General features: G+C 42.3%; 1 protein-coding gene and 1 non-coding gene across 3 annotated transcripts in view; both read right to left on the minus strand.

Annotated features, from left to right (window-relative positions):
* Window positions 1-18,091, minus strand: part of COP1 (COP1 E3 ubiquitin ligase) — a 125,710-nt gene that overhangs the window by 15,876 nt on the left and 91,743 nt on the right. For both annotated transcript variants that reach the window (XM_030953004.1, XM_030953003.1), the window contains exons 17-18: window positions 16,258-16,382; window positions 14,978-15,138 (exon numbers count right to left, since the gene is read on the minus strand). In XM_030953004.1, coding sequence (XP_030808864.1) covers window positions 14,978-15,138; window positions 16,258-16,382 — 286 coding nt within the window. The remainder of the gene's footprint in view (window positions 1-14,977; window positions 15,139-16,257; window positions 16,383-18,091) is intronic.
* LOC115906654 lies at window positions 1,395-1,540 on the minus strand. The gene has a single exon (XR_004060938.1).

Consider the following 18,091-nt stretch of genomic DNA (forward strand, 5'->3'; position numbering starts at 1 on the left):
GACAAGTTCATTGATTGTGAAAGGGAAAAAAAATATCCAAACTCAACACACAATTCCAGACAATACTAGACAGAAATTGTCTATTCTTTCATCCACCTTCCAACTTTCCCTCTCCTCAACTTACTCATTCACCTCTCTGCAACTTACCCTCCCCTAAGGAATTACCAGGAGGCAGCCCCTGAATTCTAATTGCATTTGCTATTCCACTAAATCCCATAGATCTAAATGGGCAAAATTAGCTGAATTCACCTATCAGGCACTCTCCACAGGACTGGAGGAGAAGGCACCTGAAGCTGTAAGACGGCCTTTCTTTTGTTTACAGCTTTTAAATAATTCAGAGAGGAGCTGTCAAGTTGAATCTGCAAAGCTCCCTTGACTTTGGACTTGTGCTATCAGACTGCTTGCCTATTGTTTATAAAGACAAAAAGGAAAACGTTACGGGATCATATGTCTGCACGGGAGGAGAGTCAAGGACTAGGAGAACAAGGGCTGTCAGGACAGAAGTCATAAAAAATACAGATGGGAAAGCAAAAGTAGGCAGTAGGTGAAATACAGATGTACCAGCAAAGCACCAAGAGCCAGTTGCCAGTTTGGTTGTGCTATAAATACACAATGCTTGCAGTTTCTTGTGGAATATGATGTCGTCCTTTAAAAAGGAAAACCCCAAATGCAAATGGTAACTTTAATTAGCAATTAAAAGCCCAACTTCCCAGCTATACAATTGCAGCTGCCTCTCCCAGATCTGTCTCACTTCTGCAAACCCATGACAGCTGTCAGGCAGAGGGCCAGCACTTAATAATCATTCCCAAACCTCAGACAGCACAATTCCATCCTTCCTTTCTTTTTTTTCTGGGCTCTTTGGGCAGACAAAGATTTACTAGGTTCTACCTGGGGACACCAGCAAACCACAGGTGATGGCCCTTGGCATCCCAGGGAGTTCATACATTTCAAGGTGCCTTTTAGAATTTTTTTATTTTTAAGCGACTCTGTGGCATGCACAGTTCTGATGGGGTTTTGCAGAGTCATTTTCAATCAAAGCTGCAAACCTGACTTTAAAGCAAATGACTGTTTCTTGAAGCAGCAAGAATGGAGAGGGGAGGGAAATCTCAGGACATGCAGCCTGCTCCACTCAAGCACATCCCTCCAACCAGAATGCAATCACCTCTACAGCCAGTTTGCTAAATCTAAAAAGAACTTTTAAAAAAGAGCATTTAAATACAAAACCCAATAACTATGATTACAGTCTTGCTCTAAGCTACTGAGCTGGATTAACACTTGGCAATTATCCTTAGCTGTGGATGCTGCAAACAAAATCCTGCCCAAGGGCTGTCCCCACGTGGTGGGACATGGCAGCTGAGGATGCTGCAGGAGCTCTCCCATTGCAGGATAACATGTGTGTAAGGAGGGGAACGATCTGATTTAGCTGGCTGCCCTAAAGCAGACAGAGACCTCCACTTTGCTCTAGGAAGACTGCAACAGTGGACAAAAAAATATTTCTTTTGCCCATGACCGGTCCCAAGTGGTCCCAGCAGCTTCCAGTCCCAGGAAATGTCATGATTACACCAGCCTTTTATACACTGTCTTTTATCCTGGGCTCCTGACTGTATCAAATCCTAAATGAAACATGATGTAAGGCATGCAAATAAGCCAAAGAAGAGAGGATTCACATAATAGGAAAATATCATTATGTGGAAAAGTTTAACTCCAAAGGTCAAAATCATTCTAACCAGAAGAAGAGATGCTGCATGGGGCACACTCACATGCCCCAAAGCCTTAAATGTGGCACTGACAGTGCCTTTCTTACCCAGTGACTGCCAGCCAACAGCACAGCCTGGAGCTGCAGTGCCATTAATAATTCCCTAAATTTCTTGGCCTTGAATAGACTCCTAAACTCCAGGGAACAGCTTGCCAATGTATTGCCTGCAAGAGTCCCTACAGCAAGATGCTGCTTCACCACTCCCTGACCCCATCACTTTTTCTTAAAAATTATTTTAAATGAGGTCTATGCATCTGAAATAAGCAATGCCAGCTCCCAAACTTTACTGGTAAAAGTCTGCACTCAGGTAAGAGCCCTGAAAGGAACACAGAGGCTGTCGAGTTTCCATGTCCCAGCCTGGAAATCCTGGAGTTAGCTGCTTCCCCCCATGCTCTCTCCTTGCCCTCAAAGAGCGAAATCCAGTTGATATCATAACTCCATTCCAGGCTGTAACTGGAGATTTAGGATGACCTTACAGGCATACACACTTCCTGGTAGAATGCAAGAGGTTAAAAGAGACAGTAATTTCTGAAAGCATGTTGTTGTTGGGGCAAGCAGCAAAGGGGAGTAGGGGATCACGCTGTGGCTCTGCTGCCCAGAGCTGGAGCTTGTCCTCCCCTGGGTTCTCAAAGAGGAATCAAAGCTGCATTAAGGAACTTCATCCATCAATCCATCCTGGACAAGCCTAGGAGCAGCTCAGTCTATATCAGAACTTAAAGCCAACAGAGGCTTTTGCAAGTTGAGTGAGCTTTTTTACTGCATACCAAAGTAATTTCTAGCTAATACTCAAAACAGATTTAACCCATTCTGTACTACACCTCCTAACAACTTTATTCCAAAAGCCAGAAAGCATTTCACTTTCTAATGAGCCAGCAAATGAGTAAAAGCATCTCTCTTGTATAATGTACTCACAAGCAACTCTCTCATGCTTGTGATTTCTCAGCACTGTGAGGCTGAAGTGAGATCTGGGTAATGTTCTACATCACTGTTTAAGAGCAATTCAATCATCTTTGTTCTGGATTAAGTCTTGCTCCTGATTAAATTTAACAGAGCAATGAATAGGAAATCCATGACTTGGGAAGTAGGCAGATTTTATCTTTAAACCCAATTCACAAGTAAAATCATCTCTCTCACAATAGATAATTCTGCTAGTGTTCAAGTTATTTTCACACAGTGGCTATAAAAAAATTATCTCTAGATATCTGAAATGGAAATGACTATTTTTAATGCTCCCTGTCACTCTGAATACATGCTAAGACTAACAATACTGCATCTAAAAGAAGAGCTCAACAATCACGAAATCCATTAAGCTACCAATGACTAATAGAAAAAAAAGAAGTTGAAAAAGACTCAAGTATATAACGAAAAGAATTACCTACTGGGATTACAGGAGTGAACAAAACCCCTTGTGTTGCACTACAGTACTTCTGATTTTCTAAAACCCTTCAGCTACATAAACATTAGAATACAAACCCCACCTTTGCTGACAAAGGGTGAGGGAAGACAAACACTTCTGGCATTTGATTTTTTTTTTTTTTAGCTAATCTCCTCCATCCTCCCTTGATTTTAGATATTCTTTCTGAAGAGTTGCTGCTGTTGACTCATTCCTCAACAGACACCACAGAGTTGAAGCACGTGGTCGGTACTCTGCTTTTCTCTGAGCCTGATGATGCTTAAAACATTCCAGAGCAGAGATGGTGAGAAATACAGGACAATATACAGGGACATAAGAAAATAAAAATTATTGTCCTCTGTCAGGACTTCACAACCTATTTCTTATCACAGCAAACTTGCAGGCAGGGCTATGAACATCAGTAGAAAAGCTCCCACAAAGAGCTCATGATCATGTCCTGCTCTACCTAAACCATCCAAGAAGAGATACAGGACTGTATAATGAAATGGCCTCTAAAATAAACAAAGCCACACACACAGCACATACACAGTAAGGGTTTGTGGGGATAAGGAGAGACAGAGACACTGGCATTTGGTGTCACATTCATTACTTCATTAACTTTGGTATGTGATGAGCTGGGCTCAAATTTCACATTCATGTGTTACCTGAAATCAATACAGAAGCCCCAGCCTGACTGAAAACACATTATAAACCTACTTGAAATCTGTTTGCAAAGGAAAACAGCTGAAACTTCATAAACCTGTACGAGAATGAGTTTTCTTAACTCCCCATCTCATTCCAGAATGGATAATTCACAGCTTCACAATGAATAGCAAAATCTAAAAATTTACTGTTGGGCTGAAAAAGAGACTTCCTTGTCTTTGCTGCCGTGCTCAGACATCTCTGCTGTTCAGGGAAAACCAAAGGGAATTATGAGAGGAAGAGGAGGGGTGGCTACAGAGGGTGGCCAGGAGGCACAGAAAGGGTCTGAGTTCACATTCAGGATATGCTGGGAGACCTGTGGACAAATTTCATCCCTTCACCTGGAACAGTACATCCAGCAAACATTTATCTGAAAGCAATCTCCAAAGCAGTATCTTTCTTAAACTTCTGAGCCTTTGTTTACTTTTGGAATGCTAAATATATATATATATATATATATATCTTCTTAAGTTTTGAAACAAAGAAAATGCCCAAGCTCCCAATGCTGCCTGCTGCCTGCTGTAACAGCAGAAGAAAAGTTGCTAAATCCTGTTCCACTTCCAATTTCCCCACAACCACTTCTTTTTTTATGCATTTCCCAACAATCTGAATTTCTTCTGTTGCATTGTCAAGCAAAGCATGAACCTGGGAAAAACAGAAAGCCAACAGCAACAGCAAACTGAATCCTTTTGTATTAAATTAGGACATTTGTATTTCACTTTCACTAATTTTCTCTCTTTTTTTTCTTACTCCTGCTGGCCCAAAGTTATCTTTTCAAATGCTGGAGCTAATGTGCCAGTTGTGAAGCAAGACATGCAGAGAAGAACTATTAACCTATTTTAATCAAGGATAGGTCACTCTAAACAAATCAAGATCTCCCCCAAGCACACACTCTCCAGACCAGAGCAGCTTGCTGTTACTTAGTATTTGCAGAAACTTGGCCAGAGCAATCTGCTTTGTAGAAGGTCTTTCTTGGAAGGAAAAAAGGCAGCAAGGTCTCAATTGATCAACCTAGAAACTAGGAGAAAGAATCATGTGTGCCTGATTAACATGAGGATTCTTGGCTGGTGATGCTGAGCCTCTGCCAGTGTGGGTCATGAGGAGGGACACAGCTTCTCCTGCTCCCACTGCAGTTTATTTATGTGCTACCTGCAGATTACAGGTAAAAGGAACTTTTATTTATTTATTTAATGGATCAGAATCAAACTTTCTTCCCAGTATATGTAATATTACTTATCTTCCCTCCAGTATCTCTCATTATTATAAATACTTGGGGAACAATGCTCTGCCTCATCTGCAGCTCCTCAGGCTGCCCCAGCTACACCTCTCTGCTTAACTTAATATTCACTTCAGACATACTAAAGTAAAACTAAAAAATCCAGTATTGCACCAAACAGCTCACTTCTCTTCAGCTTTAGCAACTACATAAGCATTTTTGAAGTGATTATGACATACAATGCCATAAGAGACATAATTATTTAAAGCAGCACTTCCCTCACAGAATTCAAAACACCGAACGCCCATCAGCTGCACAACCCCAAATTTAACAGTGCCATTTCTGTCAAAAAAGGCACTCATTACATTACTAAACATAACTTTCCTGTCATACTGGCTTTCTCTTCCTTAGAAAAGACTGATTATTATAATTCTGTGTGTAACCTATATAAAATAATTATGTCTCCTAATCACATATCAGGTAGTTTCAATTCAGACACAAGATTGCCTTCAAAGGAGGGACCATTTTCACTCCATGCACATACCTAGCTCATCTAGTATAAGCTAGAATTAGAGCAGAACACTACCAAAAGAAATTTAAACATATTTAAAGGATACAAACCTGTGTTGCTGCTAGAAAACCCCTCTGAGCAGTTGTTTTCTGCAAGCCTTTATTCTTGCTTTATTAACATGCAACACAACTGGCACTAAGCTGGTCACAAATTAGTGGATATCAAAAGGTTTTGGGGTTTTGTTACTGTCAACAGAAGGGCAGAGGGCACACAAAAAACTTCAGAATGGATACCCAAAGTGAAGCAGTAGCTCTATTAATGCACAGATGTACATAAAGTAAAGCTTTTGCAAAGAAAACCACCTATGCATAAATGCTCCTACTTCCAATTCACCCAGAGGTTAAATTATCTGATCAAAATCTTGTGCTGGAAAGGAAAAAAATCCGTTCATATTTTTTCCACTTCATTTAGACTGTGTAAAACATTAAATTCTGTCATTAAAATTGCTTAATTAGGAGTGCTAGAGCAAAAGGTTGATGCAACTCATGAATTGTAACTGCTGAATGGTGGTGGCCTGGCAGCACTTGCCATAGATATTAGCACTGAAGAATGGGGAAAAGAAAAAAGAAAAACACAGATATTAGCACTGAAGAATGGGGAAAAGAAAAAAGAAAAACACAATATTGCAAAGTTGGTTTGACTTTAATTGAAGCAGTGTCCCTTGTTAGAGGGAATGAGGTTATAAACCAAATTCCAACAGCACTGACAGCAGACCACCACCCTTGTGGGACAATTCTGCATCTGCACAGAAGCTGGCTTCAAAGGTAGTGTTTAGCTCAGTGTAAAACCTACCTCATTCTTGCTTTGCTCTTGCTGCTCTGAAACCAAAGTCCTGCTTTAGTGCTGGGACACACAGCTCTACCCCTGCAGCTCCTGCCTTTAATGCCCCCCTTCATCTGCTCTGCAGCACACCAAATACTGCCTGACTGATATCAGCTCCCAGCACTCAACCTCATCTCACTGGCACTTTGTGCCAGCCAGGGACTTCAGCAGATGGCACTTCACACAGCAAACAGCCAGCATGAGCCTAGCAGTGCAAAGTAAAGCAAAGGCTGCTCATGCAGGAGATGCTCTGACTCAGAGGAAATCAGCTTTATTGAGAGCTTGACATCAGGCAATATTGGCTCAGTACCTACAGAACTTGCCAGGATCCTGCTGTGACCTAGTGCTTTCAGGGGGCTCTGCTCCAGGAGACTACACAGAATATACATTAGATACACTGGGTCCAGAGGAGGCCACTGAGCTGATTACAGGGGTGGAACACTTCTCCTCTGAGGACAGCTGGGGGTTTTCAGCCTGGAGAAGGCTCCAGGAAGACTTTACTGCAGCCTTCCAGTATTCAAAAGGAACCTATAAGAAAGATGGGGACAAACCTTTTGGTAGGGTCTGTTGCAACAGAACAAGGGTAAACGGTTTTAAATTGAAAGAGGGTCAATTAAGAACAGATGTAATGAAGAAATTTCTTTATAATGAGGGTGTCCTGAGACATGGTGGAAGCCCCATCCCTGGGAATGTTCAAGGCCTGGTTGGATGGGACTTTGAGCAAAGAGGTACAGGTTTACTGCAGGGGGTTGGACTAGATGGTCTCTCAATGTGCCTTCCAACCCAAACCACTCCATGATTCTGTGATTATAAGGCCTCCTAAAAATACTAGGAATGAGCCTTCTTCCCCAAAGGGTAAGAGCTGTAGGAGGGCAGAGACAGAACATCTGCCACGTGTAGTTCCCACAGCAGCTGAAATGCCATGAGACAAAGGCACAATGCTAACTAAGACAAGGCATGCTAACAGAGAAGTGTACACTTCATGATAAATAGCTTTCCAGGCATCATTTGAAACCCCTCCAAACCTTACAACGGCCTAATCAGTTATTTAATCAGTGGCTTTACAGCCCAATAGGGCACATATAAGGGAGCCAACTGATGAGAGTGGTTGGAAAGGGAATACAGCTGTCCAATCATTTAATTCTAAAAGTAAGTGCTCCCTGAATATGAACCTGCACTTTTTTTTTCTCTCCACCCCAGTATAAGTAAGACAAATAATTCTCTTTGAAGTTGTGCTGTTTGGGACATAGCTTATGTAAGTGCCACATGCTGCACTTGCAACATTATGGTTCAGTAGCAAGCTGAGGATGGAGCTGGGAATGAAGTCTAGGTTCCATGTGAATTCTTGACTTCAGTTCATCTGTTACAAAACTGATACTTGAATAAAGACCTGATAGTTTCTAAAGCAGCTGAGTGCCCATAGGAGAAAAACATCCACTTACACGTTTAACAACAGCTACAGAGAGACTTCTTTGCATCCCCAGCTCACCATGTGTAACACAGCAATATGATTTGCAATTGCATTGGGATGCTCTCATTTTATAAAGCCTAGGAAACAGCAAGAGCCTGCTCACACCTCTGCTTGCACCAGCAATGATCTGCAATCCATTATCTCTACAGCTGTACCACTGGGATCAGCTACAGGAATGGTAATGTCAGCAGCGCTCAGTGATGTTGGCCACTCAGTCATGCACTCAGTCTAGGAAAGATGACTCCAGTAAGAAGGACCTCAGATGTATCTACAGCACACTCTACTCCTCTTGGCATTAGAAGAGATGCACTGGGGTGAGCAAATATCATCTGTAAAAGTCTGAAAGAGTAAATACTGTTTTCATTCAGGAAATATGGACTTTCATTCGCCTTCAATTCAAGACAACATTGACCCTGTGGCAATTTTCTGTGATTATGCAAGGAAAAAAAAAGCCTCACCTTGCAGAAGGAGAGAAACTGAGTTTGCAAATGTAAAGCTAAAACCAACAAAGAAGAAAAACCTGAGCCACCTACATTTCTTGAAGACGCTATTCTTAAAATAGAAGCTACAATGATATCAGAGTGCTGCAGTACCACAGGGGACCTGAACTTGAGAGATGAGCAGAAGTGCCAGACTCAGCCCTTGCATCCTCAGCAGTGGCATGGACAGCTGCTCTGCATCCAGGAAAGGAGGAGTTAGCACAGCTCCTGACACACCAGCCACCTGCTGCTGCGCCACCTTGAGCCTGAAACAGCAACAGAAATGGTGCAACACACTTGTTTTCCCCCCAAATACACTAGGCAGGAGGAGCACAGTGGACAGAGGATGAGTTTTCAGGGAATCTCCTGGCTCCCTTCACTGTGGTCATGTCCTCAACTGGGAGGAAGCTCAGAGGGTATCCTGCAACCAGGGAGAAGATAGGAAGGAAAGAACATTTACCAGTATTTTTCTTCTTCTACAGAACACTCAAAATTAAACACTTCCTCATGAAGCTGGTCATTTGCATAATTACATTATCAAGATGGTCTTTCACATGGATTGCAGTGTCAACAGACTGAGGTGTCAATACAGTGCACAGACTTTTAATAATAGAATATGATTTTGTTTTTCTCTATAAATTTCTCCACACTTGGCCACAAGTTTTTGACACACATAGGTTTTTGACAGGGAATAAGATATTGTCAGTCACCTTAGTATTTTCTAATTCATTCTCCTTAGCCACAGAAAAAATAGAGCCCAAACCAGAGCATCTGAAGAGCTATGGATATGAAAGGATATGACCATGTTCAGAGCAAAGGATCATACATAGCTTGTGACATCTTTTATCTGCAAGTAGAAATTATTCTGCATAAGAAAATAGTTTTCAAGCAGCACATAAACCAATATATACAGTGTGTGCTAGTACACATAACTAATATGCTAAAATCTGAGGGGGGAAAAATCAAGCATGACACATCTTCTGATGTTCTGGGTCCCATTTGGTTTTCAAGAAAATTTTAGATTTTCAAATGAGTAAGGGAGCAATAGACATGAAAAAGGTAGGATGGAAGAGAAATCAAATACATTTACTACCTAAGGAAAGAGCAAAATAAAAGTCAAAGAAAACTGTGTTTAAAGCATTGCCAATGACCAGAGAGCAGAGGGCATGTCAAGAGGAGTGGGAAGCCATCACACAGACAGCTGTGAGCACTGCAGCATGCAGGCTATGGGGATTAGACACCTTTCCAAGGAAGGAGAGACCTTTGAAGATTTTCAGGTGGGGGAGAAAAAACTAGTAGAATAAACCTGATCAAAGCCACATCTTGCTTTTTTAAGAAGCTGATCCTTCTCAGCCTTCCATAAACTGCTGTGCATTTCAAGCACAAGAATGAAGATGAAGATCTCTGTGTTTCCAGCATGAAGAAGTGGGACAGCACTGGAGGATAACCTGCAAGGATTCTAGCTTGGGAAATGCTGCACACAAATGCCACAGGCTAGTCCTTGGTCTAGGAAAGAAAGGAGGAGTCAGAAACCAGCAGATGCTGTTCCAGAAAATACCACAGCAGGGACAAGGCAAGGGACAGCTGGGGTCTGATCACTCCAGGCAGGCATTTATCTCCTAAGCTTTTGGGTTCTACCTAGGTATTTCCTGACATCTGAACAGGTAAGTTGAGGATGTTGTGAAACTAAAACACCACTGAGTTGAAGCTGGAAGTCAAAATTCTCACCAATTTTGAGATTTTAAAAATTCAGCAGCAAAGAGAGACAATGAAGTTTCAAGTGCTTCTTGTTTTCCCCCCAAAATCCTGTTGGAATTTGTACTTCAAGCTACAAGAGGTATAGTTACAGCTGATACAAGTTACTTAAGAATGACACTGAATTACCATTCAGTTACTTGGGAATGACAAAGGAGGTTTCATTTTTAATGTTCATAAGTCACCCAAATTAATTAGCGCTTTAAAGTGGCAATGAATCATTTCCTGAAATAATTTGTATTGGCTAAATTAATTCCTGTGAAGGGAGCCAATTTGCTGATTGTAAATTATAAGAGCCCCTGACTAGCTCCTGTGTACACTGTGTACCATTTATAAGACTACTGGGAAACAAAGGATGGCTACTTTTCATCAGTGAACAAGACTGCAGCCCTATTAAGTGACTAACTTACAGTGCTACAATTACAGGTTTCTATTTAAAGAATCCAAGCCAGATATCATTAAGAAACAAAGCTGGATGTTCAGAAGAACGGAAAACTGAACAGAAGAAAAGCTTGTTTTTTGAAAAGGTGCACCAAAAACCTTTTTGAAGGGAATATTTCACCCTCTTAGATTAACAAAGAGAAGTTTAGACACGTGAGGCTAATTATGAATACACTTCCACCACGGGGCAATGCCCAAAGCCAACCTGAAGCCTGGAGTTCCAGAGCTGCCTTCTCTTACCCATGGTTAGATGACTGTTTTGAGACCCCCATAAATTTAAATTACTTTTGAGGAGTGATGAAATGAGAAAACACATCCATGGGTTTCTACTCAGGTGGAAGAGATGCTTTCTTACCACTGGCAGCTTTCCTCCCAGGAGAATTCTTGCACCCATCCAGTACATCCCACCACCCACCCACCTCTGGTTAAAGACAGCAGCACTCTTCTTAATGGATCCCCCTTCTTTACTCCTCCAAAAGCAAAAAAATGTACATAATGCTTTACCTAAGCTAATTTGCATAGCTTTCTCCTGTTCTTATCTGCATCTCCTCACTGGTATCAAAGCCTTGACATTTCTGCTTGTGAAATCCTTCCCTGGTAACCTGCTTATCAGCAGTAATGAATACTTGTGCAAACAGGTACAAAATTAAATGGCTTCTTTACAGTGATTATGATAGATTGAGCCATGCTTAATCTACATAATCAAATTGCTTCTGTGTTCAGCTGTAATACCTTTTTGCTGTCCTGGGAGCAGGTTCAGCCTTGGCTTCTCTTTCAACAGTTGCTTTCTGAGAAACACTAACCACGCCTGGGAAAAGGGCTACTTTAGGTGCAATCATTTAACACAGCATGTTTGAGGTACATAAACTCTACAAGAGGGTCCAAACCACAGGTGTCTCCTTTAGGGAAAGAGAAAACATGCTGTAGGACACATAAGGGAAAGCAAAGCACAAACCCATCTCCTCCAGCTATGATCCACATACCCAGATGTAATTGCAGTGACCCTTCTAAGAGAGATGGCATCTCTACTCACTTAAATGCACTGAGCTACCACCACTACTATAATTTCCTTTCCCTATGCAAGAGTCTCCCTGTATTCAAGAGCATTCCCTGTTTACATGCTGCTAAAACAGAAGACTTGTTTTCAGTCTCAAGACCAGATTCTTGATTCAAATCAAGCTGGTTGAAATGGACAGCATGGGTATATCCTAAAATCCTAGACTTGGGAAATTAAAGGATTTAGTCCAGAGAACATTCTGAAAAGCATTCCCAAGTCTAAATCATGTTTATTAAATCATTTAGCCAAAAGAATTCTGAAGCTTTCTCTTCTTTTAAATAGTGATCAACTGTTAGTATAAAACAAGAAGGGAGAAATGTTTTTCCCCACAAACAATAAGTAGGTGCTATTTTAAAAATATCCAACAGCCTACTTGCCTTTGTCCAAAACACAGCACTGCAAGAATCAGGTTTGCTTCATGGTCAGCCTGCTGGGAGGCTTTTCATTTGCTTGTTTTTTTTTCAAAGAGCCTAACAGAACAAGTAGCCTACAAGCTAGTGCTTATTTCTAAACACTTTTATAAATTGAAAAGTGAGTAAACCTGGTGCAAGATGCTAATAAGCACTCAGAGAGAACAATTTTTCTTCCTTATGGCTTTGATATAGGTAAAAAGAAGGTGCTGCTGGACCTTTGAGTCAGAAAGGTGACAGCTCCAATAAAAAAGGCCTCTGCATCTTTGTAAGTAAAGAAAAATCAATGCAGAAGGGAAAGGAATAAAAAGATGGGTTCTGGCAAGGGCCACTAGCACAGCTTGACTTAGGCTCAGGAGGAAGTAAAAGCCTGAATTACATAAAAATAGATTTTAAAGAAAGAATCAATGACATTTAATCTGAAAGTTTTAGTTAAGTTTTAATTAGGATCTGAGATTTTGCACTTAAGTGCATGAAGTGAAGGAGTACATGTACTCATGCTTCCCAAGATAACTGACAGATCTGAAACTTACTCATCTCATCTCAAAAGGTTAATTAAAGAACAATCCTTGACAGCAACACCGTATGGAAACTGAGAGTCAGCTCCACTGGGGAGCCCTGGGGAAAGGCTGTGCTGGCATCTCCCACCCTTCAGGGACAAACTGAAGATGCTGCCCTGTGACCACAGCATGGAGATGAGCAAGATGCTTTCAAGCAGCCCAGCAAGAAATGGAGAAGAGTGTGCCCACAGCACTGTAAAACTTGCTCACTGTGCTGCCTTGTGGATCTGGGGCAGCTTTCCCAGCCTGTGCTGGGGCTCTGCATGGCTGCTGGCCTGGAGCTGCTCCCACACACACAGTCCTGCAGCAGAGCAGGTGGGATCACAGCCAGCACTGAGAGGTACGTGTGCTAACTCTTACAACAAGACAGAGTGGCTCACCCAGGATCAAAATTGTAATTAAGCTGAAAATAGGCTGTGGGTTCCCCAAATCTGACAGATGCTGACAGCATTTTGAGGCACAGGACTTCTATGGTTCAGCCCAGTATCAGAAAATAAAACCCCAGCTTTCAGGGAAGCCTGTATATGCAAAGCTCATTTGAAAAAAAAAATCATGGCAAATTGAAGAAACATTATCAAAATGAAGAATAGGAGAGTTTCATCATTTGAGTAAGATTTTGTGGACATAACTGAACTTTGGCTGTGCAGTAATTTAATTTCCTAAGAACATGAGCAAAGTCTCAATTAGGTCAGAGAGGACTGCTGCAGCAGTAGAAGAGAAGAGGAATGTGCAGCTGGATCAGTGAAAAGATATGGTGCAAGTAAACACTGAGACCTCTTGGCAGAAGCAAGTGAGACTGCTTGTTTGGTATGTACCACAGGCAGAGGCAAAAAGCACCTGCAGGCAGCTTTTTGCTGCTCTCTTTAAAAGCTAGCCAGGTAGTGTGGCTGCCACAGGAGAAACAGGTTCATTTAGAAGCAAGCCCAGAGAAAAGAAGACAAATGCTAGAGAAAAAAAAGACCAGAACAGCAATGGATTCTGAATGCTGCTTAATGGAGTGAAGCCTGAACATTATTTGGTGTGATCTTGACGGGCCTGATTTAACTATTACATTTTTGTATGGTATTTTTCATCCTGATGATGAAGAATTGTTTCACAGCCCTTGGTGACAGCTTAGAAGTTTCTCAGCCACTTAAGCAGAAGGTCTATCAGAGCACATTTATCAGAGAAAAGACTGCTGAGGAGTGGACAGCAACAGACATAACCCCAGGGGTGAGACATCTCTGCTTTTGCCTCTAGAAGAGATACCCAGAAAAGCAGTGGGCAAGACAATCCAAGCACCAAAGCGAAGGCAGCTCAAGGAAGGGCATTTCTGGACACACAGGTTCCCAGAGCATGTTTTTATCCAGCAGAAAGACAAATTAGCAAACTTACAACAGCTACTCTTCACCTGAGACGTGTATACCAAGCCCTACAAAATCCCCAGCCAGAAAGAAGCTGGTGATCCTACATCACTGATTCTAATGCCTCCGTTCAAACCACAGCAGCCCACTTCTTCCTTTTAAACACAAGGAGCAGTTCCAGACACGGGTTTATTTTGATTTTGACTCAGAAGTGTCCATCTGAAGTGAATTTAGGTCAGTGACAACTGAATCACAGTTGTTGGGCTAGTGTCTACACATGCAGAAAGGAGATTGGTAGACACTGTCTTTGTGAATAGGACATCTCAGGACACCAATTATGCAACATTTCACTTCATCTACTTGGAAGACTGCATTTAAGATCAACTCCTTTTTGCCCCCTCCCAACAGGCCTCTTTTAAGTATCTGATCTGCAAACCTTGTACATACAAGAGTTACTTGCTCCATGTTTTTAATGCAAGCTTTTTAAGAGCACCCTGAATTCAAAAGCAGCATTCTGAAAGGCCACACTCACAGAAGCTGCATCAGGTCTGCCTGCCACATTAGTACACATGCTAGGGATGTGAACTCAGTGCCACTGGAACAGGCACTTTACATATCTACTCATCTAAACACAAAGGCTGTGTTCCAATGAGCAAACCCAGAGAGACACAGGAACACTGAGACAAGGCTTCACAATGAGTATCTGCAACAAAACCCCCACTAATGTACCCACAAAAAGTGCCAGAAATACAATGCTGCTTTTGGGATTTCAGATACCATACAGAGGAATTCAAACACCCAGGTGGAAGAGCTAAAATCACAGCAGTGTCTTCTCCCCCAGCATTTCAGTTACCCTGCAAATCACCAAGGTTCTCACAACGACCTACAAGTATCCTTACTTCTCCCATGAATAGGAAAATACCAAGCCCATCAAACCCTCAGCAAGGTTATTTTGTGAGAAAGCAGGAGGCATTTCTTCTGCAGCCAAACAGAAAGCTCACCCCATCTGGAAGTGCCCTCCAGCACACGGCGCTCACAAACTCATTGGTGTCATCTTCTTTCCGATCCTTGTCCAGAACACTTTTGACTGTATCAAACTTGAATGTCAGCAGTGTCTTTGAGAGGCCCTTATAGTATAAGTAAAGGGAATTATTTTCACTTCCTAGAAATAAAAAATACAAGTATACAAGATCAGGTTTGGTAAAGACAAACACAAATAAGGGTTCTTAGCTCTTAAGAGGTTCTTAGTTCTTTCATTGCTTAAAATAAGCAGAAATAAGGATTCTTAGCTCTTTCACTGCTTAAAACAAGCCCAGACATTTCCTTGTAGTTATCATTGTGCTCATGGTGCCCTGGCAGCTAGAAGTGCTCCACACAAACTTCCATCACACTTAATAATAGGACATGGTTTTATTACAAGACAATTGCAGTGTGCAGCACACCTGCAAAACACACAGGATTCCAAGAACCCTCCACAAACTCCTCAAGGCAAAGCATTTTGGGCAGAGCATCTGCACCACCACACGAATCACTGCTACATCCAGCCTGCTCAGAGCCACAGCTCAAAGGCAGGTAGCATTATCAAAGTTTTGCCTGCCATAATCAAGTATGACAACTTGGTCTGTGGAGGCTTAAGCAAGGGAGACCAGACTGTACAGGCTTTATTTAGAAATCCATCCCAATTTCTGCCTTGCAAGCTGCACAGCAATCAGAGAACACATGAGCTAAGGTCCTCCCTTCAGTGCTGGCACAGCTGTCCTGCTCATCCCACAGCTATCAGCCTGTCACTGCCTTCCCAGCAAGAGCTGTGGATTTACAGAGCTTTACAGATTTTAAGCAGTGAAAGGACAGAACAGCCAAAGGGGTAACTAATGATTCAGCCTTCTAAGGAGCTGTTTGCAATGTGGGCACTCTTCACTTCACCATGCAGAATGCCATACCAAGTGACAACTACTGGATCCTCATGTGGCCCAGGCTACTGGTGGTGCATAAAGATGTGCCAATTGTTGATCTTGAAATACATAAATTATATCAGCAGCACTGACATTAGTAGTTCATTTTGATGACAGCAAGCTTGAATCATCATGCACAAACAACTCATCTGTGACAGAAGAAAACCATCTACAGATCCCCTTAGGTCAGGACTGCCAATGCCATTCCCTGGGAGGGGAAGGAGTGTGGAAATTCAGAAAAATAGCACAAGTGGTGGTGTGCTTTGCTACTGGTGAGGCCCCAGCTCTGAGGAATGCTGTTAGCACACCAGGGTGGCTGCTCTACTCACCACAGGCAATGTAGTCTCCGTTGGAAGCCAGCCCCACAAAGTTCTTCTCATTGATGTGACCCTTGAAGGAGCGCAGGCAGTGAGGCTTCCCCACGTTCCACAGCTTCAGCTGACTGTCTGTTGACCTGAAAACAACACTTAAATTTACCCTGCTGCCATATGGCAGGAACTCCTTCCTCCCTGGCCACCCTGCTCTTCAACGCTCCAATGACAATGTAAATGTAGGAAGCCTTAGTGCACAACAGGAGATTTATCCCACTTTCAATCATCTGCAGCTCAGCTTGAGCTCAGGAAGATATCACCTTATTTTAAAAGCCTGTCAAAACACATTACACGTTTGAATAAAAACTTCCCTGAAGTATTACTCTTGCTTTCTCCTATCAATTGCAGAGCCCTCCTCTGAACTGCACGGCCTCTGGGCTATCACTGCCTCCTCCAGATCCTCACAGATCCAAGACACACCAAAGTTATTTATATTTTAAACCTTTACAGCACAGATAAAATCTGTTTCCTTCTCTCTGCCAGCTGCAACTCTCATTCATGTCTTTCCAGGGCTTGAGTAGGAAGCAGTCTCCTCATTCCCCAGGTGCCCTGAAGCACATTCTCCTCCTCCTGCCCAATACCAAACAGCAGCACAGAAAAATCCATGGGGGCTCAGAGTTGCTGTTAAAATTAAATCTGTTTTTCTCATGTGTAATCAAGACTGCATGGATACAGAACTCTAACTTCTACCTTTTTCACCTTGTCAGGGAAAGTTCAATATTACTATTCAAAATATAGAAAACATGTTTGGATTAAATCACAATCATTGTTTCCCATGATTCCCCAAAATGCAAATATACCTGCCTTCAAAACATTTTTCTGTTTACTGTGAGAAAACATTTTGCCTTTGGGGTTACTAATCTGCTGCCTGGCAGATCTCAAATAGGAAGATCCCACATTTCCAAGAGATACAGGATTAACTTCTTCCCCCAAAGCTGAAGAGACATGAAGATAATCTCTCACTTCACAGGCATTATTTCCTAGCAATCCCAGCTTACATGGCTCTGGTGTTCTGGCACTCACTGAGATACACAGCTGGGGAACAAAGGGTGATAAGGTGGAACTGAAGCCCCATGAAGCCATTTTAAAGAAAGGGATAGTTCTGTTCTGATCCCCAAATTTGAAAGAGATTTGGAGCAGGACCTGTCAGCCTCCTGGGTGGGAGGGAGGGGAAGCAGGCCATGCTCCCCCACACAGGTCATGTCACCAACCTTGCTGCTCCCTGAATATTTAGAGCTGAAAGGAAAAAAACTCAAATCACACAACATCCGTCAAATATTACCAATGACGTAAGACATGAGCCCTGCACCAACGTCCCATTTACCTAAAAATATAGCACAAGAGAGGAGAGATGCACCTTGTGCTATCCTGCAAAAAAGCATATCTCCGTCCTCAATGACAGCTGGAATGACAAAGGAGCGATAAGGGAGCTGCAGCAAGATTTGTTAGGCAGTATTATTAGTTTGGATGAGGTCAGATCAGAAAGAAGGTATGAATTTTATCTGTAACACTGTGACTTAAGCAGGAGTGCATTCCTAATCCCAGGATGAGATGGGAGGCCCAAAACAGAGCATTCAGCTTCTCTGCCTGGTGCTTGTTCTACATCTGTGCCTGCCCCGTACTGCTGCTCATTCTCCCTTCCCTTGTCCTTACTCTCAGAGGAACAGCTCACAGAAGGCAAAAAGGGGGATGCTCCTGCTTATTTTTTTGGCCCACAAGTACAGACAGGTGCTTTCTGTGCTATTAGGACAGGTGTATTTTTAAAATGCTGCTTTTAAAAGCTTCAGAGTTG

Source organism: Camarhynchus parvulus, chromosome 8, assembly GCF_901933205.1.
Source record: "Camarhynchus parvulus chromosome 8, STF_HiC, whole genome shotgun sequence".
Taxonomy (NCBI): Eukaryota; Metazoa; Chordata; class Aves; order Passeriformes; family Thraupidae; genus Camarhynchus; species Camarhynchus parvulus.